Source organism: Sphaeramia orbicularis, chromosome 9, assembly GCF_902148855.1.
Source record: "Sphaeramia orbicularis chromosome 9, fSphaOr1.1, whole genome shotgun sequence".
Classification (NCBI taxonomy): domain Eukaryota; kingdom Metazoa; phylum Chordata; class Actinopteri; order Kurtiformes; family Apogonidae; genus Sphaeramia; species Sphaeramia orbicularis.
In genome coordinates, this window is record NC_043965.1 from 31,859,481 (window position 1) to 31,885,844 (window position 26,364).

The window sequence follows — 26,364 nt, forward strand, 5'->3', positions numbered from 1 at the left end:
TTACTTGCAATAAATCAACTGTCAGATACTGTTTTCTGGTTCACTACTGTTTAGCATTTATTTAGCATAAGGTACAATTCTGAAAAGTAACATCCTGTAATTAATATTACTATACCTTTGTTGTTCTCTAAATCAAGCATGGAGAGACTGTAACACCCCTATTAGCAGCAACAATGATGGCATTGATTTAATGACACTGTTACTTGCTCAGAGTGCATCTTTGTGTGAAATATCCTCTCTTACTTTGAGACTAAGGCAGTGCTTTGCAGTAACCTTAAATATAAAATTACAGAAAAACGATTTCAGTAGGACTGTATGAGTGTGTGTGAAGTGACAGAAATGATGTCTGCCTGTCTGCAGTTAATTGCTGCCCCCATGTCTTCTTCTGTAGCTTTTTTATTTAGTATTACTGTGTAACACAGTCTAAATATTACTCCCTCCTTCTCACACACACTACTGCACACAAGCATAAAAACATGAGCACAGATTCGGAGGTCACATGTTGTCAGCAGTATCTGCACTAGTTTAGAGCTTCCTTTCTATCCGTCCTCCAATTAATCTTTTTTGGGAAACAAAAACAAAAAACAACCAATGCAGCATGAAGTATAAAAAACATAAAACTAGCACTAAGTGAAAAATAGAAAAACTGAAAGGAAAAAAGGGAAAAAAATCTTGCCAACTTTTCGGTCTGGGTAGGTTGGCCAGAAATAATTGGCTGTCAAGGATAGTGAAGGCACTGTTCTTTTTCACAGCTAGACCGAGCAACAATACAAGGACAGTACGAGGGACAACAGGAGGACAGGGTGGAGACAGAATGGCCTGTCGCCTTTGTTTCCATTAAAGCTCAACAAGCAGGTCTGCAGAGGGTGTATGGGTCACTGCAGGCCCAGCAAACTCTAATAAAGCTGACAAAGGAGAGATAGAGGAGATGCATTCTTTTTCCCTAACATTCACTCCCTGCAGGGTGAAATATTCAACTTTTGTCTTACAAAAGCAGCAGTTTTCTTGGTTTCAAACAGGGTTTCGGTCATAACACTGTGGGTGTGCTTGAACATAAGGTCTATCACGGGGTATGGGTGAGAATGGTGGTATGCACGTTCAGTTTGCATCCATAGCCGATTCTACTTAACACATCCTAGGTGACAAACACTTCCTTTGCTGTCAGTGACATAATGAATTTTTGAGAGGCCAAGCTGCAGGTTTTATTTCACCATAATCTGTAGGGGACAATGAAGCGTGAGAGGCAGAAGTCTGTCAGCCACTGTGTAAAAAGATCCTTTGGCAGCTCACTGCAAAGAACCCTCTGAGAAAAGTAGATATAGAGGTGTGAAGAACAGCTTGCAGTAAACAGAAAAAATGCTTTGGCGTGCATCCTGATAGGTTTGCACAGACATAGACACAAATGCTGTTATACCTATACAGCACAAGAAGACAACACAGATGCATAATACACACAAAATCCCCCCTGTGCACTTATAACACATAAGCACAAAAGCCTAAACACACACACGTATGCACACTTGCACACAGCCTAATAAAAATATGGCAAAGGCTTAGGAACAAATAGGCTCTGAATTTCATATTCATGAATTCACAAACTCTAAGCCTATCAGCTCAAGCAACAAAGGCAATACCTCTCCTGTTCCCCCCAACTCACTCACCTTCCTGCAGGTACATGACAGCCTGTGAATAGTTTTGCAGTGCATGGTGTGTTCTCCCAAGGCTCCCATAGGCCAACGTCTTGGCTGCCAGGTCATTAGTCTGCGCAGCTACACTTAGGTGCTGTTCTTGGAACACTACAGCCCGCTCGTAGTTTCCTAGCGACTCATACGTAAGGCCCAAGTTGCCATAGGCACGAGCCTGGCGTGTTGGACTCCCAGCTTCATCTGCAATCTCCAGGTCACTTTGGTGGCATTGTAGAGCTGTCTCATACTCTCCCATTGCTTGGTACACAGCGCCCAAACCACAGCTGGCATCTCCTTCCAGTAGTCGGTCTTGGGTGTCACGAGCAATGACTAGTTGACGTTCCAGACAAGAGATGGCCTGCTCATAATTGCCAAGTTGGCTGTGTAGTGCACCCAGTTCACCGTAGGCCTGAGCCTTGCCTCCACACTCCCCAAGCTCATGAGCCACTACAAGCCGTTTCTCAAAACACACCAGTGACTGCTGTAGGTTTCCCATGGCCCTGCAGGAAAAGACAGAGTAAAGAAGAGGTGTGAGATCTGTGACAACCCAACAAGACAATAAAAAAAAAATCTCTAATTGGAATTTGTGTTAATATTGCATAAGCACTGAATTCTCTCCACCACTATAGTCAAAATAATTACACTTATCTACACACCAGTGACAAATAAAATGAGAAATCAACATAAAGTGTGCAAATAAGGTGTGGAGATATCATGTGCTGCCAGATCAGTACATCTGTGCATTGATTATTCAAGCCTGTTGACTTTACTGAAGGAAGGAAAACCATTCATTGACACATTTGTTGTTTTGATGATGGTGAACATTGTGTAACATGTCAATCAAAACCCCTCATAGGTGTTGAACTCTATTAAGATCTGAAGGCTATAAGGACCATAGTATGCAATTCACATAATTTTAGCATTTTCCTACACATCAAATGGGATGACAAACTAAAAAACAAAACAAAAACACTCCTAAGCTACATTCTTATTCATATAAATACATTTTGAGTGAGCATATATTGCAGAACATCATCTGAAGGTAATAACGAGTGTCTTAAGCACAAACACTTGCATTTGCAAAATATATACAAATCTCAGCACAAGCGTATAGCAAATATAGTTTCTGATCCACTGAGAGTTCAGTCAGGTGTGTATGCATCCCTATATTTAAATGCCTTAGCCATGAAATGAAAGTTAACATTTAGGCTGTCTGGGCCAGACAACAGAGAAGCCCAGCCTGTGCTCCCTTGTGTATGTGTTGACAGACTGGAATTAATCCCATCGCAACATTTGATTTGCCTTCACAGCCTTCAAACAGACTTTATTCACATTCTTGGGCACACCAACAATTGCCCGATGTTGCTTCAAATGGAGCATTAAAAGAATAAAAGCCTTCAGCTTAATTAATGCTGTGTGATATGTGCTTGACTGAGAGCTGCTGGAAGAGGAGAAGGGTTTGTATGTGATATCTATTATTCCCCTCTGAACTCATGCATGGCTAATAATGCTGTGTGATTGCAATGGTGCCATGCTGATGACGCACAATAGGAGGAAAATCATCTCCAAAATGAGGATTTCAGCAAGCCTTTCGTGTTTTATTTTGCAGTGTACTCCTAGGATGCTATCAGCTCTTTGACATGTCAGGGGGAAATAGAAAAAAGAAACAACCAACGATGTAAGAGGTTTCCTCAAAATAACTAGCTTCGCCTAGTTTCAGACGTCTCTGTGCCAAAGCCTCTTTGCATACAGATAAGGCCAAGGCCACTATGCTGGTGCCGAGACAACTAACATCAAGCTCACATTCAAGTTTGCTCACTTGCTTCACTACGGTGGTCTTTGATACGGAGCACAAAAGGAAAGTAGTAACGAAATGAAACAACTGGTGCATTATTGTAGTTATGAGTGAATATAAAACACCATAACTTTCATCTAATATAGACCCACCTGTGTCCATTGCCTAAACCTCTGTAGGCTTTCTCCTGGTCTTGCATGCGGTTCAGGCTTTGTGCCACTGACAGATACTGGTCATAGTACTTGATAGCCTCCTCAAAGTCTCCCAGAGCTTCATAACAGTCTCCCAGATTTCCATAGGCCCTGCCCCTGTCCATTACTGCTTCATTGCCACTTAATTGCTGTAAAGTTGCCAGCTGCTGCTCCAAGTAGCCAATGGCTTCCTCCATTACTCCTACATTCATTTTAGTGATGCCCATATTTCCATACACCTGAGCCTCCACAACCGGATCCTTCAGCCTTCGACCTAACTCCAACTGCTCTTCGTAGCTCTTGAAAGCCATGGCGTACTTCCCCAGGGCCATGTAGACAGCTGCCAGGTGACCATGGGCCTTGCACTCTCCTGACACATCACCTAACTCTTGGTACACCTCAAGCTCCTGGGTGTGGTAGCCAAGAGCTTTGTCATATTTCTGTACAAGTCTGTAGGTGGCCCCGAGGGCAGCATACGCACAGGCCTCCATCCTACGTTCCTTAACCTGAAAACAGATAGACAATCATCAGCATGGTTCACCTGAGTGAATTTTTTATTGAATTTGCATTTCACATTGAATTTTCCACTGATATAATTACGTTTTGCATTATTTTATTCCTGTGATTAACTCTTTGGATAAAAACAAGCCATACCTGGTGGGCTAAGGCTAGTTGCTGCTCATAAAACTGAATGGCTCCAGACACATCCTTTTTACAAACAAATATGTCCCCCAGGTTCCCCAGAGCTCTGAAGCGAGCCTGTGCATTGTTGAGGGACTGAGCCAGTGACAGCAGGTATTTCTGACACTCCTCTGCCTTTGTGAAGTCTCCCAAGGCTTTGAACGCTAGTCCGAGATTACAGTATGCTTTGGCCTGACTCAGTTTGTCATGAAGGTCCTTGGCCAGAGCTAGGTCCTGCTCATAGTATTTAACAGCATCCTGGTAGTTGCCCAAGCAGTAATGGGCATAACCTAGATTGTGACAAACTTTCCCTTCACTTTCCATATCTTGGAGGTCAGGGGACAGCCGGAGGTACTGCTCGTAGTAGGGCACAGCCTGAGGGAACTCTCCTCGAGAGCAGTGGAAGTTGCCGAGGTTGCCCAGAGCCCGCGCCTCACTCTGGACATCTCTGAGCTCACGAGCAATGTTGAGGTGGTTCTGGTAATGCTGCAGAGCGCGGTCATGGGCTCCCAAGGCTTGGTAAGCGACAGCTAGGTTGCCATGAGTGGAAGCCTGAGAGGCTCGGTCGTTGACCTCCATGGAGATTTGTAACTCTTGTCTGTGGTAACGAACAGCCTGATCAAATACTCCTAGAGCATTGTATGCATTTCCCATATTACCATAGGCCCGGCCCTGAGCAGCATAATCATTCAGCTCCTGAGCAATGGCCAGGTGTGTTTTGTGGAGTTTCAGTGCAGTCTCATAGTCCCCCTTCATCTGGTGGATAATGCCTGTGGAGAAGAAGATAGAGAGGGATAAAGTTAAGGACCTATTCCAGTGAAAATTGTAATTGAGTAAAATTCAAGTGCCTCGTCAGCTCTTCGTGTACAAAACAAGTCATTTGGTTGTTAAAATATGCTCTCTGAGCCATCTGTTCTCTGCTTACACAACACACTCTCCCACAGAATTATGGTCATTAAAATGCAGTGCAATCAAACAGAGTTATTATAACACCAAAAAAGAATCTTTTGATTTACTAAGTGCTCTTTGATTAGTGTGTCTTAAAGGGATTTTACTAAAATCAACAACTTTTTAAATAGTGTTGAAAAATAAAAAAGAAAGATGTAGAAAGAAGATGCACATGCAACAATAGAAAAGACTGAAAAGCTGATGGAAAGCTCAGCAAACAATTTCAGAAAAATGAGAAAAGTGTGGTGAAACAATAAATAATGGAGAGCCCGGTGCATTGTGTGTATTATCTCTGATAAAATACCATCCTATGAAAAATAATGGCTTTACCACACAGCCAGTCTGCCATCTGGCACACAAACACACATGCAACCACACATCATACACACTGACAAATATACAGCAGAGAATACAGAGACATCTCAGCACATCTAAGGTATCTCTCCTCCTTTCCTTTGAGATGCACTACTAATCTTCAAATTCATCCTTTTGCATTGTCACCCAGCCTTCACTGATAATAATTACACTCCTAACACTAAAGCTTGCTAAGTGAGAAGGCAGGAAAGCTGCAGGCTGGTGGAAACAGAAAAAGGTTAAAGGAAAATAACTCAGTCCTTGATTCACCATACAAACTGGCCGTTGTGTCTTTGCTGCATCAGCATGGAGGCTTATGGGTAACCAGAATGGGGGTACAGTAGCTGATAGGGATGGAAATGGTTCTGGAGCCAGAGTGGGTGGGAACCAGGGATGGAGAATGACTCTGTGGCTTGTGGTTAGTATGTGATGGTGCCGCCGAGATTAGTTACCACCATGTGTGTTTTCCCATTTATTTCATCCGAAACCTGCCACATTATGGGCCTGAACACAGGGCACATAAACAGCAAGATTGAAACTAAACAGATGGCTCATAGGACTGCAAAAGTCATATTGTAGATGTGGATAGGCTTTCACATTCTGGCACAATTAAAAGCAGCAATTTATGTCGATGAGAATGGAAAATATTCAGAATGACCCACCGAGTTGCAGTTTGGTTTGACACACTGCCACTGTATGCATATTTATACATGCATACATGCTGTGCATGCATAGTTTTGAGAAGGTGAAGGACAAGGTGGTCTACATTTGGCCTAATGTGTTTTATTAAATGTCATTTATTTGTTGTACATGTATATTCCATTTAATCAAGTCTAACAGGAAGTATTAGCTTATGATAAGCCTGCCTGAACTGAGTGTATCAAAATTAAACACAGAAAAAATAACAGTTTTTTAGGGCAAGCACTTTATTTGTAGGAAAAAACATCATCAAAGACCCTCTGCCTACTTAATTCAGCCCATGATTCAGCATGCAGCAGAGACACTAACAAATCAAACCTGATATGCTGCTTGCGCTGCTTGCTTGTGTTCACCAGTTAAACTAATAGGACCTGAACTGACCCCGTTAGTATCAGGTCATTGCCCAACAGAATTTGTATGCTAGATGTAGCACAGGGTAAAACACTGTGATGCAATATAGATTTGCGATGTTAAATAAGATATCTATATAACAAATCAACAATGAAGACTTCCACTGTATGCAAAATCCATGTGGTTCTTTGTCCAAAATAAGCAAGTGAACAAGTAAAATATTAGTAACTTTAAAAAACAAAAAATGAAACAACAATAAATTACTTAATAAATGAATGAAGCTCAAGACAGTCCTTCTGACACAGGCATTTCCTGTAACTTTAGACATTGCTAAGTGTGGAAACAGGTTAAGATTCACAGCAGGCTAGCTGGAAGAGTACTGACAGACCTCACCACAAAGTCACTCCCAAGGTTATGTTTTCCCCACGGACGCTGATCTTACTGAGGATATAATGCCTACTGATGTATTACAGCAAACATGTTCCATGCTGTAGGCTAAAAATGGATCTGGAGCTCGGCAATGGATGGTGGGGCACGGGAGAAAGCAGCAACAGAAGCTGGGGGTATAAGCCCAGGTTAGAGGTTGGGCTTCCAAACGGCAGCCAAATTTGCCATAAGCCTTAGGCTATGCCTGGAGCCACACTTGAAGCAAGAAAATATTTTCTGCGCCCCCCATATGGTAAGAGGATTATGGAATCTTCTGGGAACTATATCCTGAAGGATAGTAAATAAAACCATACCAAACATGCTGGTAAATACTGCTGGAACACAAAAATTAGGAACACGCTGGGCATGTTAAGTTGAAGAGGCCGCTGTAACATGTTGTTAAACTCAAAATGACCCTAACTAAGTGGCAGTGTTGGGATTTTCATTTTACCTTGGATTTAATTAAGTTTGTGATGCAGATACATAATAAATGACAATAACATGAATTCTTATTTTTTTGTGCACATCTAGATAAAAATGTAAAAAAGTAGGATAAAGCACATACCACATCACTGAAATACTTTTACAGCATATAAAGCCCTATCATTCCAGAGCCCTATCCATTCCCCATAACCAAACATATTAAAAGGATGGCAATGTGTTGTCACTTTTCATTACACAGCTGACTGTACATAGAAAGATATGCTGTGGCGATGACTTTGAGGGATGGTGTCGTGTTCTGAGTAAATCACTGTGTCATTCTTCCAGGAGCTATGGAGATCTAGAGAACTGCAGCTCACAGTTAGTTAAGAGGATTTCACCAACAATTGTGCTACTGCCACTGGGCTGGGGTGATACTAAGAATAAAACAGAGATGACCAGTCTGTGTCCAAAATAATCACTTGACTGAGTTTACTTTAGATTGAGGTCAACATGATAATTTACATACATTTCATATTTTGAAACTAAAAAACAACTAGTACGATGCTGGAATTGTGGTGTTTCTTGAAGCTGATGCAGGTCTTAGTAAAGGAGAGTGGCATATATGAAAAGTCAAACTGGAGAACCTAAGTTTTAACCTACCAGGGCTATGCACCTTCTAGATACTGTCACTGTAATAGCATATACACCTTACCTCAACTTCAAGAATTCTTCAAGAGTTCTTCCAGATAAATGTAATGTACTGGTCAGAGAGGCCATGTTGCATATCTTATGGGGTTTTAAAATGTGTGATACATAATTGACAATATCAGTGTTGTTGAATAATTAACAGATGAAGCACTAAAAAATGATGGGAGTGAATGTGCTCAGAAGAGGGAGAAAAAAAATCAGTTATTTTAGTCAATGTGCTTTTTCTCTCAATATTCTTCAGAATATAATTAAGTTTTGAGGTTGGAAGACTCCATTAAAATATGCAAAATGTGATAAAATATACAATAGTTTATGGTATGATCTGTGGGGGGAAGTAGTGAGCTGAAGCAGACACCAGATCCTCCTGGGGTCTGCAGTAGTAGGGAATGAGGCGGAGCTGGGGTCTGGGCTTAAGGTACTAAATCCTTCCTCACAGACACAGACGTCTCCTACAGTCTGACTGTCAGAGAGATGGGAAGGAGAAGGATAAAAAAGGACAGGGTATGGATAGATTAATGCATACTGAGTGGGTGGTCTGCCAACAGAAACACACAGGGGGCTGTACCCCTCCACCTGCAGCTCGGCTGCTTCCTCCTGCTGCTCCTGCTGACCCTCACCCCTCCATCACCTCACCATATTTACAGTGGGTGTACTGTTTAGATTTTAGCTACTACTTAAACCTAAATGTCTCAACTCGACTTTTCGTTGCACTGCACAATTGTCTCGCTGTTTAGAAGCAGATCACATTTCATGCTGAATTAACAAATGTAGTAAGAAAAAAAAAAAGGAACAGATGCTTAATGCAAAACAATGCAACAGCTCTTTTGTTTCATTTAATAGCTCTGCAGTGAGTAGAATGGGAACCACATATAGCAAGTTACAATGTGTGTTTTGCAGGGCCTCTAGTCCAGTTTCTGGCATGGTTCTCTGTCAGGAGATTGAAGGGGGCCATGCAAGGGAAAGCAGGGAACGTCTGCTGCTTTTCCACAGACAGAAATATGGGGCATGGCTGCTAAGAACTACTAACAAAGATCTCTCCAGGAACGTAGCATAAGACTGTCAGCAGCATAAGACATCTTCACCAACCAGCATTTCCTTTGTGCCCTCTAGCCTCCTGCAGGCCTGCTAATATTTACTCAAGCTATTTACCCAGTCATTAAAGGAGAGTTGAAGATGTCACCAATCTAACGTAAATGCACTTTTTATGTATTTGGTTGCCTCTCTCCCTGTCTTCCTCCTTGCAGCATTCTTTAATTCATTCTGTCTGGGGCCATTAGGCCTGCTAAATTCCTCTGTAAATTCAGCACTCTCTAGCTCCCTTTCCTGGTCAGACTAATAATATATCGACTGTCACAGCTGTTTTTAAAGTCTTAAGTACAAAACGGAATAATCTCTTTGCCTCTGTGCTCAAGGCAAGTCTGGTCTCTGAGTGTAGTTTGTTCCTGCTGTTACCCGTCTAAAATCTGTTATGCAAAGGCACTAGATTTATGTTCATGCACTGTGACAGCCAATGAAATCTTGACATGATTGTGGTTCTTATAATTCACATGCTGATTATTTGATACCTGCATCTATCTATATGTACATAAAGGTGAGTGCTACTTTTAATGAACAATTCTCCTACCGAACAACTTGTATTTCAACATAAACACTAACATATATAGGCGAGTACAAATACAAAGCTCAAATGGGGCAGCATTTCTGTCGGACATACTATAAAATCTGTAAATCAGGTTTCTAGAGGTGACTCCTGGAATGTAGAGCATGACCTGTGAAAGAAAAAACCTGGGATAAAATGGATTTATTAATAAGAATTTGATGTACACCCCATCTAAAGAGATGTCACTTTTCTTTGGCTACCACTGAGTCAGTGATGATGCATGAATATAAAGAATACCAGGACACATTGTCTAATTCCGTTTTGTTTTGCTTCTTCCTGTTGTTTTCCCCTTTCACTTGTTTTTGGGAACATCAGCAGAATGCAATCCCTAGGGATTCTGGGTACAAAGAAAAAAGGAATAATGCTTAATTAAGAATTTTACCTCAAGGCATTCTAATTGATGGACTGGCTTCTTTGAGACATATGGCCAAACAAATGTGATTCAGATACAGGGCAAGAATAGAAAAGGGTGCACAAGAAAGGCCAGGCTAAAGCATAAACATGTCCAAACAAACTTTTTCAAAGACTCTTTGAAGTGACATGCGAGAGAAAATAATACAATTTAGATTCTGTTTCATGAATACCAGAAATGTGAACAACATGGGAAACCACCACTTCAGTCCTCGCTCAGATATTAAATATTGCTGACTAGGGGGTAAGTTAGCCAATTAATGCATAATAAATGTGGCTGGAATTCAACATTTTCATATCCTTTATAGGTCAGAGTGTGCTGAGCCAGGGCTGCTGGTACCGCTGGGCATCATGGTTAGATATTAAAGCATCGTGATCACTATACAACTGTACCTCAGAGCCATGTCAGCTTCCACTCCTCCCACACTACGCGCAACATTAACAGCAAGCTGAGAGGGCATAATAAAAGTTTGCTCTTTCCTGTTTTCTGCAACTTTTCCTTCCCATCTCTTGTACAATGTTTTTCGCTTTTATCACTGCTCGTTAATCTTCACTCTATCATCCTCCCAGTCTTTTGTGTACAGCGTTAAGGCAGCATGTTTTGAAGTCAGAAAAAACATCCTGTTAGTTTTAGTCCATATCTTCTCCTGCTTAGCGAGCTTGCGGGCGCTGATGACGGAATAACAACGAACTCCCCACTGCCGCAAACAAAAACAACAACAACGGGGCAATTACAGACTGATGCTTCACAACCTCCACTTCATTCTTTGTTATCTTCATTATTCAGCTCCTCTTGAATCAGCTATTAAAGGTAATTAAGCGATTCATCAAGTCAGTTTCAATTACTGGGAGCTTGACAGCTGCAGATTACAATCAGTAGGGGTGAGAGGAGAGACACAGACAGTGAAAGAGGGACGACTCAAACAATGAGAAAGAAAGAAACCAGATAGAAGTACCAACAGATATGGCACCCTGAGATGGGCAGGGAGCTGCTCTGGGTGTCACAGTCACTATGGCCCAGCTTATCCTTGTTGTCTCCATGGAGCTACAGGCTTCACCACTACCACCCACTCATTTAGCTTCTGCTCTTTCACCAGCTGGAGGTCTCTGACATTCTATCAACAACACTATCATTACCCTGTCATGTAGCGAAGGAACTGTAATGTTACACTAAAAATGAATAAGACTGCAGTGGCTGTCGTAATCAGACTGGAGAAAAAAATAAATTTGCTGTCTGACATATAGTGCCCACTCGTAATAAAGCTCACATGTACTGTAACATCATAAAATTTCTCACTAAACCTAATTTATGGCAAACAGTCACCTCATATTAGGTGTGTACTGTAGGTTAAGAGCAAAGAGGGACATTGGACCATTAGGGTGGTCGGAGGATGACTTCAATTTATGTTTGGCTGATTAACCCCGCTCTCTGCTTGCACACTTTTACACATTAGGTCAAAGAATATTTCATCTGGAGGAACTATCATGTCTCTTAGTTGACCATTAGAGTCACGTTTACAGTGGTTTTGATGGCTATCATAAGTCATTCAGTGTAACTTGTAAGTGATGAACTAAATACATGAGAATTGGCCCACACCATATATTGAGACGCTTCCTTTCATCATTGTATTAGCAGACTCCACAAGGTTACCTTGATAATAATATCACTTCAGCAGGATTTTGTTATAGAACAGCCAATTTTAAACTGGGCAATTCATACATTTTTAGTTCCAATCAAAAGATGTGATCATAAATTTAATTTCCCCTCTCCTCGATTTTATTTCAGACCTATTTTCTTTTAAGATGTAATTAAGTCTGAGCAAGTGTAAAGGTGGGAGCAGAGAAGATTAATGTGAAGACATTTCCCACTAAAAATTGTACATTTTTTATGGGCTTTATTTATACCCCGACAATGTGCATTATATGTTGGCATTCATCAACACAGAGGTTTCCGAGCTCACAAATTACAGTTGGCTTTAACGTGCACCATCTTCCCTGGCTCCCATACAGCAGCCCTGTAAAGCTTCACTTTATGCTTACACTACTGGGTACTATTCACCTCAGAATTAGATTATGCATCCAATACATGTTGTTACTACAGACAATGTAACTTAAAATCAATGATATAGTGAAAAAATGTTATTTTCCCCAAAAGAAACCAAAACACTTAATAACCCCCAACATTATTAACAAAAAAATCCATGAGAGACATAAACAACTTTTAAATAATAAAATGACAGGAAACATGAAATGCAGCCAGCAGCACAGTGAAAACATTAGCAAGACAGGGAGTTTTTTTCCATTATATCTCAATAAAATGACTGACAGGAGCTTAAAAAAGAGAGAATAAGGTAAGAACCTAAGGTTTTTAGTGGCAAAAAGTGTTCCAGGCTGCAGAGAACACTTAACCTACTTACACAATGGAAGACTTTCACACCATTTAACTAGCAGATGTTTTCTTATCTGTGTGCTAAGATATAGAGTAAACACTGTAAAGAATATAGTATGTGAATATGTCTACACTAGCCTAAGCATCACCCCTCACTGCAGGCTCAAAATAGGAATCTCATATTGATAAACATTTACTATGTACTGTTCATGCTTGACTGGATTTTTATCTGAGGCGTTCAGTGAAATAAGATAGGCGTTCTCCTGTGTACAAAAGCTTTTAGGAATTACAGTGATGAGAACACACTACACTGAAAGTGGACAGACATACCTGTTCGTTCACTAAAAATATAGTCGTATTATGTTTGCTCAGCAAAGAACAAAAGGAGAACTTTGAAGTCTTTGTTCTTATCGCTTAAGAACTATCTTATTAAGCTTTAGTGCTTTGCATACATACCCAGATTGGATGAAGCCCTTCCCTCTGCAGCCCTGTCCTTCAATCCCTCCGCAATAGACAGCTGCTGTTCATGGTACTGCTTGGCTCTCTCCAAGTCCTGCATGCAGCGAGCAGCATGACCCAATCCTGCATAGGCCCTCATCTCGATGGACTTCTCCTCCAGTTCCTGGGCGAGCTCCAGAACATGTGTGTGGTAGGACATGGCCTTGTCAAAATTACGGTGGTAGTGATAGGCACTACCTAGGTTACTGTAGGCCCGGGCTTCCTCTCGTTTATTTTCCAGGGCTTTGGCGATGCCCAGGTGCTGTTCATGGCACTGGACAGCATTATCAAAGTCCCCCATTGCAATGTACACAGCACCCATGTTGCCCAGCTCACGAGCCTCTGACAGCTGATCCTTGGACTGTTTTGCTAGAAGGACACACTGCTTATGACTGGCCAGGGCGTTTGGATAGTCCCCAATGGCTGTGTATACATGACCTAAACTGCTCAGGGCCATTGAAGCAGCCTGTAGAGAGAGGGACAGAAAGAGAGACAAAGACACAGCATGTAAGAAACTGCAGGCAGATGAGGAAAAAATCTCAAAATAGCTCCATTAATTATACACTCATTCCATCAACACAGTAATTTTGTTGCCACTGCATTACAGATTCCCAACCCACATTTTAATGTCCCTTTAGCCAGAAATACTGTACATCAAATGAAAAAAGAAGGGGATCAAAATTCCCAGATCTCTTAGAAGGCTTACTGTTCAGAGACCAAACAGCAAACAAAAGCTGATTTGACTCTGTCTTTGCTAAGAAAAGAGGGGGGTAAAGTGTGATGCAGATCAACGCAGCAGCAGGCTTGTTTAAAGCCGACAATTTGCCCACTGCAATCACGCTTCATGGCATGCCACCACCAATGGAACAAAGACGCTGCTAATCAGGAGGGAGAAGAGAGGGGTTTTAGATTTACACCATAGCTGTAGGGGGCCAACGGGCTAACGGACTGACTGCTGGCAAGACCTCTCAAGCTAAAAATCAGAGAACAAGATCCTGTGTTTTTCCATTCTACTTTATCTTCCATTTTTCACAAGGATTGTCTATGTATGAAAACAAAACTGGAGAGGGTACTACAGAGAGTTGAGCAGTAAAATGGTGAGGTTTCATAAAACGCTTTCTTGACCTTAGATGTGACACATTCACTGCAGCCTTATTAACTGTTTATACAGAGGGTAAACATCTGGGAATTGGGGTCAGCTGTCTTTGCATGAACAGATGTTCAATTAATCATGCAGGACTAGCTAATAAAGCATCTCCTTCCGCAGGTCTGACTCTGCATCCTCCAGTCAGGAAGGGGGTTGGATGCAGGCCAGATTAGAGGACAGACACTCAAACAGTAAGGGTCACACTACAGCCCATCATAACTAGCTTACAACTTTAGAAGGAACAATGTCCTGGGTCTTCTTCTAGGGGGACAAATTTATAAAATCTTCAGTAAAATGCTTATTAATCTAAAATTTACATAGATATTATTTTGCAAATACATAAATGTAATATGAAGAAATGTGTCCACAGAGAACAGGAGATACATCTACTTTGCACTAACATCACATAATGAAAATATTGAGCCCTGTGAATAAATGAAAAGCAAAGCACTGTGTTGAGAAAAAAAAATCAATACTACAGAACGTTCCCAAAGACGCTCATACAGACAAACAGTTTTCTTTGAATCTTTCATGCATTCTCTTTATAAATGCACAAATACACCCCACCTACCTATCTTTCCTTCATTTCACATAGCTGCTGATGCCTGGAACCAATTACCTGCTGACATAAGGACTTCCAGCAGTTTGCTCAAGTTTAAAGACTCGACAAGGCATTATACGGGCCCAGGGAGGCAATTACCCTCCGTCACAACTGTTGCTGTTTCATGTTCCCCGATAGGCTATCTAGGCCTGCTCAATTACATGTGCCTTTTGAAGCTTAGCTCCATCTCTCCGACTCAAACTTCCACTTTTCTGAACAAAAAACAGAGGATTCCTCATCTCTGTCTGTCTTCAACTGAGAGCAGAGGGATACATGGGGAGAGAAAGTGAGAGAGAGGGAGCCCAATCTTTCTCCAGTTGAGATGAGTTGCTCTTGTGATCAGTGTCCCTCTAAAGTGAGACTGCAACGCTGCATTTTCTCCTCAGATGGAAGCCAAGATAGGCAGATAATGAGGAGCCAGCCTTGCCAGCCACAGAGGATGCACTGTGTTTGGCTAAGGGACAGACACTGGGACCATATCGCTCTCACGTCTGACTGCAGTCCTCTCCCCACAACTGCTCATTTTACCTTCCCAACAGTATTGCAAAATAACATTCCGTCTGGAAAAGAAATAATTGCTTGAAACACATAATTTCTGCCAAATTGACTTCATTCTAATTTGATTCTATTTCTTTGCTTCACTTAACTTTGCCATCTCCCAGTTCTTTCCCTCTCTCTTCCACGTCTCTCAATCCATCTGCAGAGTCAGATCTGATTGTGTTTACAAAGGCCAGCCCTTCTCCGGATGTGTGCTGATTTGATTAATCCTAATGCCATCCTTTATAAACTGTTGATAAACCACTGGCTCTTATCAGCAAACACATTTTGCACCAAGGGTCTCTTAATGAAAGGTAAACTAGTTCTGCCTGGGAGAGAGGAGAAAAGGAGAAGGGAGGCAGCAGGCGAAAGGACATGTTAATCAGAAATGCCTGCCTTGAAGAACATTATTCCATTTCTTTCCTCTGACAAGGACAGTGGTTTAGGAATCCTTGCTGATTCTCCTCTGTCAGTCTCCTCTACTAAGTATGTTTATACACTGCGGCACATTAAAGAAATGGCTGCTTTCATAGCACATGCTGGAGGTAATGTATTGTTCTTAGCATAATTAGCCCCTTATGTCATCCTGCAGAACTGCTCTAGATGGCTAGGCCTGGAATGTGAGTTCTCTGACTCTGAGCCCCTGGTGTGTGTTTTATTTCTTACCCTGAAACAGCGGAGTGCTGCCCATTATTTTACTACTGTATTGAGCTATGTGGTTAGACCTCGCCTTGCAGCTGTAAATGTGCCTTTTGAAAATCCTCCTCATTTCACTTTAGACCTCGGATCTTTGATATACACCCAACAACCAAGGCTATCATCACTAAGCGGGAGAGATTATGTGACAAGCCTGGTTGCCATAGTGATGTAAATATTGGATTAGGGCCTACCAGGCCATGCCAAGGAGCCTACCATAATTATGCTTACAAACAGAACTGAAGAAGCTCTTTCATTTTTCTTGTCTCTTCCAGCAACTTGGTAAAACCCTGTATAAGTCAAATTCATCATAATAAATGTATCATCTTCTGCCTTAATAAAGGTCCCAAAATTCAGGATGTGGAAATCTACAACAATTACTGAGGGTACAAAAGGAAGAACAGTAAATGCATGATGAAAAACTAAGACACAGGCTATGTCAGAGAGAGCAAGTTTAAGAGTTGTTAGGTGTTATAAATCTGACAGTTTACCCTGTGTCCAAACTGCATGTCCTGCACGAGGGCAGGGCAGCTGCTACTTTGGTAAAGTGCCATTAATGGGATTATTCAAGAGATGAGCAGTCCCTCTTTCTTGACAAGAGGGGGCAGAGAACAGGTTTGATTCTATTATAACAGAGGTGAGAACAACCCTGTTTTTCACTGTACCAGTACAGATGATAAGCTGTTAGCCTGGGAGGACTTCTTCAATGAATGCAGATACATGTACCAATTGCATTCTAAAGGAATGATTTATGCTTATGTATGTATATCCTGTCTATGTTATAGTAATGCATCAACCACAAATCCTTTCATTAAATCACAGCAGCAAATAAAAATGTGCCACAAAAATAAAGTCTTCATTGATTACGCATAATTCAAGACTAAAAACAATCAATTAAAGCTGCAGCTACTGCATAGTACTATCACTGTTTTATTGATGTCAGAATTCACAGAACAGGACACTAACACTGAATCTCAGAACACTGAATCTGGTGGGGAGAGTGAGGAATGGACTGGTTCTGAGTAAAGATGAGTTGGGAGTGGAGGGACTAAAAGAGGAATCTTAGAACAGAGAGGGAAGTCTTTGTGCAGGGGAGACGGTGATTAGGAATCTTGTGGTGAGTATATTAATCTATCTGCAAATAAGTAAGGGACTCTTTGGGCAGGTAAGCAGTGGGTGATGTAGTGGGTTCTCATAGTGGGTGGGTAAGGGGAGATGGAGGAGGAGCTTCAGATGGAGGTGCAGAAGGTGTGTTTTGAGCAGAAAAAAAAATCCAAGTGAGGATTTTGGGACTGTTGAGATGTATCACTGAACACACTTGGAGAGAAAACAAAAGAAAGCTCCAATTGAGTACTACACATGTGTGCAATCACTGTGGTCAAAATGCTGGGGAAAAAAAGTCTGACTGATGCAAAAACAATTCACTCAGAGTTTACACAGACAGTCACTGGAAAATAGGGCTGGTAAAGAGTGGGTACAAAAAACTGGCATGATACTTGTAGAATCGGTTAATCCTAATATAGTGCTGGCAGGAAAAAAATTGTACAGGTAGTAATAGCAATACTTGTACCAAGACTGTCTAGGACTGAGCAGGTGAGTATAGGTGTTGACAAGGTGAGCCTCCAGGTGAACAGTTTATCTAGTAGGAAACTCAGACACTGTTGAAAAACAAGCTGATCTGCCAATAAAAATGAAATGCCCTTAAAATATCCACCACTGCAAAATGTGACAGGTTCATTGTTTTCTTTGGATGGTGATTTAAAATCTGATGCAAACCCCCCCCCCCCCCAAAAAAAAAAAAAAAAAAAACCTAAATAAATAAAAAATCTGCAAATGGTTAATTTTGTTTACTATTAATGCAGTTGATCAAGAATGTCTAATGCTTTCTGCTGCTTAGTTAATTAATCATTACTTTCAGCATAAAAAAGCTATATATAACTTGAGCATTTTAATTAGTTTAATGCAAACAAGGGAAAATATTTCTCAAAAGCTACAATTTCACTTGTACAGAGCAGCACTACGTATTGCCTAAGTTAAACATCAGAGACATAAATAATGCACTGTGATACAAATCACTTCAAAAAGATGACTCATGTGACTAAACACTCCTTCACCCAAGAACCAACACTACACACACACCATCAATCTACTCCATGCCATGACTCACACATCACACACACACACACACACCCAAACAGCTGTCTAATTAAAAGGCAGTGCAGAGGGAAGGTGAGGAGGACCATGCACCAGTGTTTCCCTTAACGAGCTGGGCTCCGGCAGCAACAGGAGCTGGCTGGCAGAGAGGGGAACCGCACACTGAAGGGAGTGGGGTGTGGGGGAGAGCAGAGTGGGAGGTGGGGGGAGAAGATAAAAGGCTACAGGAGAGATTGTGTTTGAAGGATGAGAGAGGAGAATGCTGGAGATATCCCCAGGGTGAGGATGTCTTTAGATCTGAATTCACCTGGAGAGATGCATTTTGACAAAAAAGGAAACATCTCAACTGCAATAAACTCAAAGACAGAACAGACCAGTGAGATCTCAAAAAATTTGGCTTGTAGAGGTGCATGAGGTACTTGTCTCTGTGTGCACGTTCAAAAATACATGAATGTTTATGAGTGAATAAATGAGAGAAAAAGGTATGCATGGTGATGATGTTGAAGTAAAGGCTTGGGGGCAGGGATGGATACGATAATATATTCAGCTCTTTCTATGGCTGGATACATTTCCTTTCTATGGTCGGTGTTTGCACACAGATATGGATCCTTTGGGAGCCACCATTAGATCAGCCAAATGACTGCATCTCTGCCATATCAAAACCTTCTGCTTTTTTAAACAGGCAAATGCTGTGCTCTGCCAAGCGAGGGCAGGTACAGCTGTGCCTGATTGCTCTCTTTTATACACACACTCATGTACTCATGCGCACACACACATCATTAGGCAGAGTCCACTGTGGGATAGCGCTAGCCGAATGGGTTTCAACTTTGGTTCCTTTGAACTAAAAACCCCTTCCTCTTTACATTTTCAGATTCTCAAACAATATGTGAGAAATGTGGTATCATAATCTAATGCAAACATCCTTGGCTACACCTGATTTTGATTATCTCCTTGAGAAAATAATGTTTGACTATTAAAGTTGTTAACCCATTTTCTAATCAATCATCTGAGTTAAACTGATCTATTAACAATAATGAGATACCAGAGAAGCTACTTGTTTCTTTATGACCTCCGCAACCTCCAGCTTGTAGATAAATGACGCCAGAGTGCCTGTAGCTTGATAATTCCTTTAGCCTTCACAGAACATGTTCACAAAGGATTGATTGTCACCAAAGGTCAAGCTACGAGTAAGGGCACTCGTGACAGCTACTTTGCTGTCTGTCAGACTGTCTGCCGCTCAGACGGTCACACACTCTACATCCACACGTATATTGCACACTTAAAAACAAGCATGTAAACATGCAAACAAACAACCATTCTACCTCACAATCAATACATGTACACAGACATGATGTGATGCATGTAATGCTTTTGCTTGTGAAGAGAGGTATTTTTGTCTGAGTTGTGGGCAGTCTAGGCAGTGGAGCCAGGCTAATAGTGAATCATTTGTGGCTTCTCCACAGATCCAGTATGCCTTAACTCACACATCCTTACAGAGGCTAAAAGTAAATCACAAATATACCAAATGTGTCCCAGAGCTTTGTGGGTTTTGCCTCAGAGTCTGTGTTCCTAAGACCACATTTTTTATTTATGTGAATGTATTTAAGCATTTACTTTAGAGCATCTGTGTGTGTGCATGAGCTTATGTGTGGCTTTGTTTTTCTTATTCAATGGGGATGCAGATTCATTTTATGTATTTATTTTTTTTCCAAACACATTCACATATATTTATATCACTTGTGAGGACTTGGCTTCCTTGAATTTAGGTCTTAACATAAACCATGATGCTTGAAATTCAAAACGTGTTTGGCCCAAACCTTACAGTTACATTAAGAGTAGAGTAAGGATCAGGTTTAGGCATGCTGTGGCTATGACTAAGGTTAGAGTGAGGTTAGCAAAGGAAAGGATCCACAGGAAATGAATGTGAGTCAATATAACGTCCCCTAAATACATAAAAACACAATGTGTGTGGGGTGTTTGAGGATATTGCAGGAGTTGCTGGCAAACAGGCAGCTGAGAGGAAGGAACATGAGAGGCGCAGAGTAAAATTGGATCTGACAGTCTCCATTGGTGTTGGTGGAAAATTTGACTGTTCCCATCAAGTGGTGTGGGGGTTTGATATTTCAAGCTCTCTTTCTCTCTGACAATGCACTAGACAAAACAAGGCTCACAGAAGTGGTCAAATGTTAAGTGAAGGGAAGAGAGGGAGGGTGCACAGTAACTGAGCTGATGCTTGTCTGCACCTTTACAGCCCCCTCCATAAACACATACATAGCACTCTCTCAAACCCCATGTTCATCCCGTGTGACAGCATGTCAGTATTGTTCAAATGCAAAAACAGCCCTCTCGCCGTTTGATATAAGCACATGACTCTAAAGTCTGGCTGAGGACGCTACTGAAGAGGTGGCACACAGGAGAAGCAGGGCACTGTGAATGCATCTTAATGTACTCTAAATCAGAGAAAAGCCTTGAAGGGCTGCACAGGGTTGCTGTTTATTTCTGTACTAAAGTCAAATCTCCATGGGCATAGCTGTGTGATGCCTGCTGGTGCAGGGAATCAATTCTTGAGAGACCTCGTGGTGACAGAAGGGGAAATCACAGTGCTGTTTGAAAGTCATTCCAGGAGGGGTTTGAGGTAAACATCAAGGTTTGCCATTTTGCAAGGCCTTAAGCAAGGGACAAAGCAGCAGAGATTCATGCTGCTGGATAATTCCTTCTATTAACACACATAGGGCTTTAACAGCAAGTAACACCTTTACAGAGATAGGAAATGCCTGTTAAAGTCTGACAACCCATTAAAAGCAGAACTAACCAAGATATGAGAAACGTACATAGGTTGAACAATCAACTCACTAAAACTCTAAAGTTAGAAAAAAAGGGGATGCAACAACTGATGACAACATCATTTTCTAAGCCTATCCATTAAAAGGTAATTAGTGGTTGTTATGGCTTCCTGCTGGGTCTGAGGACACCGTGCTATATATGGCATAGCTTGCAGGCCCCCACTTGCATCTGAGAGCATTCAGCGGGAAGTCAGGCATTCGGTCCAAGGACGCAGCTCTGCAGGGTTATTCAAGGACATTTTGGAGGCCTAGGGATGGGAGGTGCTGTCGGGATGTCAGCCCACACAACTGGACAAATCAGGCCTGACATGCAGGACTACATAGCTGAACCCGTTTCTGTGGTGCATGAAGAATTTCAGAATTTCATTTGTTGGGTGGCGAGGAGAGGAAAAGATATGAGGAAAAGGAGGGGGAGAGGAGGAGGAGAGGAGAGGAGAGGAGAGGAGAGGAGAGGAGAGGAGAGGAGAGGAGAGGAGAGGAGAGGAGAGGAGAGGAGAGGAGAGGAGAGGAGAGGAGAGGAGAGGAGAGGAGAGGAGAGGAGAGGAGAGGAGAGATAAGAAAACACAGGTTACACAGGCTGAGGACCCAGATCAATATGAGACAGTCAGAGTTGTAGCCCAGAGCTCTCTGACACAATGAAAGAAATGAAGAGTGACAACCAAATGTCCAGACTCTCTGCACCTCACAATTTTCTTTGAAAGCGGTGATGGAGTTTTTGTGCCACTTTCTTTTAATCCATCTCTAACAACGACCAACTCATGCTGACTAGGTTTAGACCAAATCAGATTTCTGTGAAATTGAAGCAGCCCTGGATGTTGCAGCTACTTTTTTTTAAAGCAAACCTAAACTAACAGTGAAGAACTTCAAAAGGAATGTGTAGAACATATTATGTCAACTATTTTATCAAATAATATGTTTTTGTCAGGACCTATAATGATTATTAGTAATCGGGGGCCAATAACCAGTCTTTGTAACATCATATATTCACAGTAAAAATAGAATGCTAGGACTTTCAACTTGAACAAAAACACTCTGTTGAAAAGCCTTTAAACATATATCAGGTGAAGCCCCAGTTCCCTATTGTCTACTCCCAGAATACTTGGTTGTCATGGCAATATTTAGGGATGGGAATTGATAAGAATTTAATGATTCTGATTATCGATTTTGCTTATCGATCCGATTCCTTATCAATTTTCTTGTCCATTTTCATTGAGTGAGGGAATAAAATAGTACAAATGGGTTTGTTTGCATTAACTGTCTTTTATTTTCCATCTCTGCACAGAAAATATAACATAGACAGTATGCACAAATAATAATAAGAGATGATGCCAGGCCCAGTTCCAGATAGTCATATATGAGGTGGCAATCAGGAATGTTAAGGGCGCACATGCTGGTGACAGATGCGGCGATGGGGGAGTTACACCATATAACCGTACAAAGTCAAAGTGAAACTTAAGACGCTTTATGCACCTCATTTTCCTTTTCCCTACCTTTGGAAACTTTTATTTGAGGAGGCAGGACATTTGTTGCCACTCCTAGAACCGCCCTGGTGTTCGTTCTGCCATTAGATTCACAAGTATGGCTAAGTAGTGTATCAAACACGTGACATTCCTGCAAATGAATTGCATATTGTGTGGACAAATGTTTTGGCTGATTGGAGGGATTTCCCCCTTTGAAGAAATGTAAGCTTTGCAAGTGTTACAAGTGGCCCCAGTGTCATCTTTTCAGATTAAATATAGCCAACCTTTGGGGTGTTTCTGCCTTGTTGTTGGCTATATTCCAAACCAAAACATGTTATGTTCAAGGCCAAAAGTAAAGCACTACCAGCTAAATTACAAGAACTGTTTGTCTTCACTTAAGAGAATGAAGAGCATAGAAGGAAAGGCCATTTGAAACACCAGTGTGCACGGACAACTTTGAAGCAGATGTGTGTATCAGTGGTTTGTGTTAAACTCTGGAATTCTCTTTATAATGAGCTGAAGGACTGTAAAAACATATTCCAACTGAAAAAAGTGTATAAAGAAAGAACAATGAGATTATATGGACAGTTGTAAGTTTTACATTTGGCTTCGTATTTGTTTTGTATTTTGTGACATGTTTATTTACTTATTTTGGACTGGTAAAATGTTTTTGCATCATTTTCATCAGGTTTATATTTACCTATGTTTTGTACTTTCTGGACATGTAGTTTTGCACTTGGTTTTGTATTCATTTGGTACCATCCTGGATGTATTTAGTTGGTTTGTCTGACTTTATACAGTATGATTTTATAGCTAGTTGTGTATGGCTGACCATTAAGGTTATTATTATTTATAAGAGGGCAGGAAAGATTTTCTTCATCCTGCTCCTTTTCAAGCATGGCTGTGTACATGTTTGTTTACTTGATGATTATTGAATGTTTACTGATGAAATGCACAAACATGAACGAAATAAATAAATAAATAAATAAATAAATAAAAAAAAAACAATTCAGCGTATGTGTGACATCATCATGCATGTGCAACAAAGGCAGAATGGTTAAGCAGGCAGGCAAACGATTCCAAGGAATTGAGCTACTGACTACCGGTTCTCAATTCCCATCCCTAGCAATATTGAACAATATTAGTATACAACACAATAAGATGACAGGATTTAGAGTATGTAACATCAATCTTTGTCTTCTTCCAAGGTTTTTTTTTTCTCAGTCTCTGCACATCTTGTGTAATTCAGAATGGCCAGTTCCCACCATTAAAATTAAATTATATTAAATTAAAGTCATTATTCCCTGCAAAAAAATCTAGGTGCATTTAATTTAATTTGCACAGCATCAAGTCCAGCTACGGTTTTCTTATTTCCAGTCTTAACTGCACCAGCAGCTTAAAAAAAAAACTAACCACAAGCAAAGGACCTCTCATCTCTCACCTGTAAGTGAAAACCAACTCAGTCATGTTGTACACTGACTCTTGTCATCATATTCTGAAGTGTCAGGTCAATAATTTCACAATGACATGCAGCTGAGAGAGCACCAAGTACTACATTTTACCTCCAGTCCAACTCACAAGCCATTTAAATCCCTTCCTCCTTCTGTGCTTTCATTCCTCAAATGTAATTACAAGCCTGGTGAGGGCAGCTACTGTGGCCAGGGCAGCCTGCAGAACACAGCATCAACACCAGTGCTTGGTGGGATCAAAAGACGGGGTTGTCCCTCCAAAGCACCTCTGCACCTCACTGCTCTACAGACTGTGGCTCCTCCAAGCTGCACTAGACTTACTAAATGCCTTCAGCACCACTGGGTCCTTTGCTTTAGCCACAGGCAGTCAGAACTGGTCCTACTGATAAAAGACTAAAAAGTGAATCTCTCCACTGGGCTGTGTTATCACATCCATAAACACATAATTCATTTATGCACTCATACATACACACATGCACAAAACACATGCAGGCACACGCTACCTCCCACTGTGACAAAGATTAGGACCATGAGGATGGTAGCTACCTTAGTGCAGCATGATGGAAACTAAATCCAGGGAACATTCCTTTCCACATCCCATGAAAAACACACCTGCCTCCTGGGGAGGAAAAGGATGGGGGTGGTCTCTGTCTCTGTCTTAAATGTGTATGTGTGTGTCAAGGCTGAAGGATCACAACCAGAACTGCCTAATTAGTTTCCTTAAGCCAATCATTTCCCAAGAAACAGGAGAACTGATGCCATTCATTTGCAGGTAATTTGGACTACAGAGCATCAGGTAGCTTTTGCAAATGAGCAAGTGTGAGCAATGTTTGGACTATCAATGAGAATTTATTGGCTCTTCTTTGAAGGTTAGGGGGGAGAATGGCAGTGATTTTGCTCGATAATAGAAATAAAGATTTTCATCACTTACACAAACCAGCATCAAAATGGCTAAGAAAAGGCTGCCGTTTAACATGTAGTCTTTTATTGTTATGATTAAATGATCATTTCAGTCAGAGTTTGACAACAGAAAAAGGAGAATGTTTGAATAAAAACAGATTTAGGGTGAATTTAACTTAATCAAAATAAAATGACAGTGAGGGAGATAAAAAAGGCAAAACATTGCTTATGCTATTTGGAGGATGTTCATCATTTGCATCACATTACCTCCACAGTCCTAAAAACAAGATGGCAACCTTGTAATTTTTTTTTTTTACTGTGCATTAGTTTAGCACTAGTTAGCATGTATTAATTCATCTGGTTAAGACTCGGAAGTGAGTTAAGTGCTGGAACACACATGCAGTATGGTGTGCTGTTCACATCAAATGATACAGTCTACTCTCGTTATACCGCCAACTTCCGTTCACGGCCAAATTGGCGGTATAGCGAAAATGGCGTTACAACGGGTTGCGTCCATAATGTGCATGTCTTTACTATATGTTGTCTATGCTGCCTCCGTTAACCTGTTCTAATTGCGTTTCTAAATAAATCTTGATTCTGTTATGTTGTAAGGGATCATTTAAAGTGGGGAAACATTTTAAGCATTATTATACCATGTCGGGAAATGACACCCCATCATCTTGAGGCTTTGGCTTAATCCCACGTCCTCTTCCCGACATCCTGACCTACTGAGTGTTCTGCGATAAATGAATGGTGGCCATTCCGTAGACCTACTCGTAGCTTGTCGCGATCAGCGTCTGGCGCGTTTGTTTCAGTGCATTGTTAAAATTTATGTGTACTCGATGGCAATCACGCTGGTGGTATAACGGTCGGGAAATCAATGGTATAAGTGTTGTTTGTGCATGGAACTGGGCTGGCGGATGGCGATAGGCGGAAATGGCGGTAGCTAATGGAATAATGCATTGGGGATTTTTGTGCAATGGTTTTGGTTGGCGGTGAGAGAAAATAGCGGTATAACGGCGGGCGGTTTAACGAGAGTAGACTGTACAAACAAAGACAGGCAGATCAATGTGGTGGCCCTATCAGGGTCAGGTAAAAAGAGAAACTGTTTTTAAGACACCATGAATGAATGGAATTTTTAGAGGTTAACAAGTATTCATTAATTTGACCCATCCCTAGACTTGGGGTGCAGATTAAACAGGGAGTGGTGATCAGGAAATAATAGTTGCTTTTAAGACATGTTTTCTGGTAGATGCTGGGCCACCTGCCAGTGATGCCTCCAGCTGTGAGTACACGCCACAGGACTCTGATTGACAGCGACGGTAAATAGTTGCTAGC

General features: G+C 41.3%; 1 protein-coding gene across 3 annotated transcripts in view; it reads right to left on the reverse strand.

Moving 5' to 3' along the window:
* LOC115425702 (tetratricopeptide repeat protein 28) overlaps positions 1-26,364 on the reverse strand; it is a 191,506-nt gene that overhangs the window by 22,097 nt on the left and 143,045 nt on the right. For all 3 annotated transcript variants that reach the window (XM_030143410.1, XM_030143409.1, XM_030143408.1), the window contains 4 exons: positions 13,178-13,685; positions 4,326-5,122; positions 3,633-4,177; positions 1,662-2,185 (listed from right to left, as the gene is read on the reverse strand). In XM_030143410.1, the coding sequence (XP_029999270.1) occupies positions 1,662-2,185; positions 3,633-4,177; positions 4,326-5,122; positions 13,178-13,685 (2,374 nt within the window). The remainder of the gene's footprint in view (positions 1-1,661; positions 2,186-3,632; positions 4,178-4,325; positions 5,123-13,177; positions 13,686-26,364) is intronic.